At 69.3% G+C, this 1,987-nt stretch overlaps 1 protein-coding gene across 1 annotated transcript; it reads left to right on the forward strand.

Annotated features, from left to right (window-relative positions):
• Positions 1-1,383: 1,383 nt before the first annotated feature.
• LOC122404172 lies at positions 1,384-1,787 on the forward strand (the record flags this gene model as incomplete). The annotated part of the gene is made up of 1 exon (XM_043408098.1): positions 1,384-1,787. A coding segment is annotated over exon 1 (404 nt), but the record flags the coding sequence as incomplete, so codon positions are not given.
• Positions 1,788-1,987: the final 200 nt, after the last annotated feature.

Consider the following 1,987-nt stretch of genomic DNA (forward strand, 5'->3'; position numbering starts at 1 on the left):
TCCTCCACCTCCACCACCACGACCCACGGTCGTGGAAAAAAAGCGGAGTGCGGCGGCGGTGTTGCGGGGACCTTCCACCCGCACTCCGCCCGCGCAGAGTTCCCCATTCTCCTCAGAGGACGAACTTCTGAGGAGGATCGGGAACATGATGGATAGTAAGCTGGCCGCCTTCCACGGAGGTGCGGTCAGCAACAAGAAGGCGGTGCCTCCCCGACCAAAGTCGGTTCAGGCGGGGAAGGCAAAGGTGGGGGGAGGGAAGGCTCCACCCACCGTGGCCGTTCCGGTGCCGCGGGTCGCGGCCCCCCAGGGGGGTAGTGTACCCGCGGCCCCGGTGCGCGCGTCCTCCGCGGCACCATCCCAAGGGGGGGTGTCGTGGAGCGAGGTGGTAGGGCGGAAGGCGAAGAGGGCGGCGAGGAAGGCCTCGCAGCCGCGACCTGCTACCTCGCCGCCCGCGGCCAAGGGAAAGGCCGCGAAGGTGCGACCAGGGCGCCCCCCTAAAACGGCAGCAGTGACGCTGACCGTTCCTCAGGGGGGCGACCTGACACTCGCGGGGGCGATGCAGCTCGCCAGGGATAATATATCCCTGGAGGAGCTTGGCATCGCTTCCGTGAGGGCGAAGAGGGCCGTGACCGGGGGTCTCCTGCTGGAGATCCCTGGTCCAGAGGGCGGCGAGAAGGCGGACCGACTCGCCCAGAGGCTCCAGGAGCAGCTGGGCGAGCGGGGTGTCCGAGTCGCCCGGCCCACGAAGCGCACAGAGATGCGCATATGTGGGTTGGACGACTCGGTCACCGCGCAGGAGGTGTCCCGTGCCCTAGCGAGGGCGGGTGATTGCCCCGAGGGAGACGTGCGGGTCGGAGAAATCCGCAGGTCTCCTTCCGGCCTGGGGTCGGTGTGGGCCCGGTGTCCCCTCTCCGCCGCCCGAAAGGTGGCGGAATCCGGGAGGGTATTGGTGGGGTGGGTTTCGGCGCGAGTGGAGATACTCGCGCCGCGCCCACTCCAGTGTCACCGCTGCCTCGAGCTGGGGCACGTGAGGCAGTGGTGCACCTCGCCGGTGGACCGCAGCGGTCAGTGTTACCGCTGCGGGGCGAATGACCACCGCGCGAGCCAGTGCTCGGCGGCCCCCCACTGCCCGCTATGTGCGGACATGGGGAGGCCAGCCGATCACAGGGTGGGGAGCAAAAAGTGCTCTCCCCCCTCCCGGAAGGGGAAGAAGAAGGGGCCCACCCCGGTTCAGGCACCGCGGTCGCTGGCAGCGTCCACAATGGAGGTGGACGGTGCCACGGGGACGGACAGCCGGGAGGAGGCTGGGACGGCCGTTAAATAACGGCGCCCCGCCTCCTCCTCCAGGCCAATCTCAACCACTGCCGCGCGGCACAGGACATGATGTCCCAAGTCCTCGCGGAGTGGGGGGTTGGCCTGGCGGTCGCCGCCGAGCCGTACCGCGTGCCTGATCACCCACATTGGGTGGGCGACGCGGACGGTTTGGTGGCGACGGTATGGGGAGGTGGCGACGGGTCCCCGCCGTTCTCCATTCTGGAGCGCGGTCGGGGTTTCGTCGCCGTGGACTGGGGGGGAGTCGCCGTAGTGGGGTGCTACATCTCGCCCCGCAGCGGTCACGCCGCGTTCGAGCTGTACTTGGCCGAGGTCGCGGCATGCGTGCAGCGCTGCGCGGCCCGGCCGGTGCTGGTCCTGGGGGACTTTAACGCCAAGTCGGTGGCTTGGGGATCCCCTAGGACCACCGTTCGCGGCGGGATCCTGGGCGACTGGGCGGCGGGGCTCGACCTTCGGTTACTGAACCGGGGGTCGGAGCACACGTGCGTGCGGCGATATGGGGGGGTCTATCGTGGATGTTGGATTCGCGACCCCCAACGCCGTGCGCATGGTGTCGGGTTGGCAGGTGGCCCCGGAGGCAGAGACACTCTCCGATCACCGGTATATCCGGATGGAGGTCTCTGCCGCCGGGGCTGCGTCCCGGCACCGCCGCCCG

The sequence above is a fragment of the Colletes gigas genome, unplaced genomic scaffold, assembly GCF_013123115.1.
Source record: "Colletes gigas isolate AHSC1104 unplaced genomic scaffold, ASM1312311v1 Colletes_gigas_Sc00113, whole genome shotgun sequence".
NCBI classification, from domain to species: Eukaryota; Metazoa; Arthropoda; class Insecta; order Hymenoptera; family Colletidae; genus Colletes; species Colletes gigas.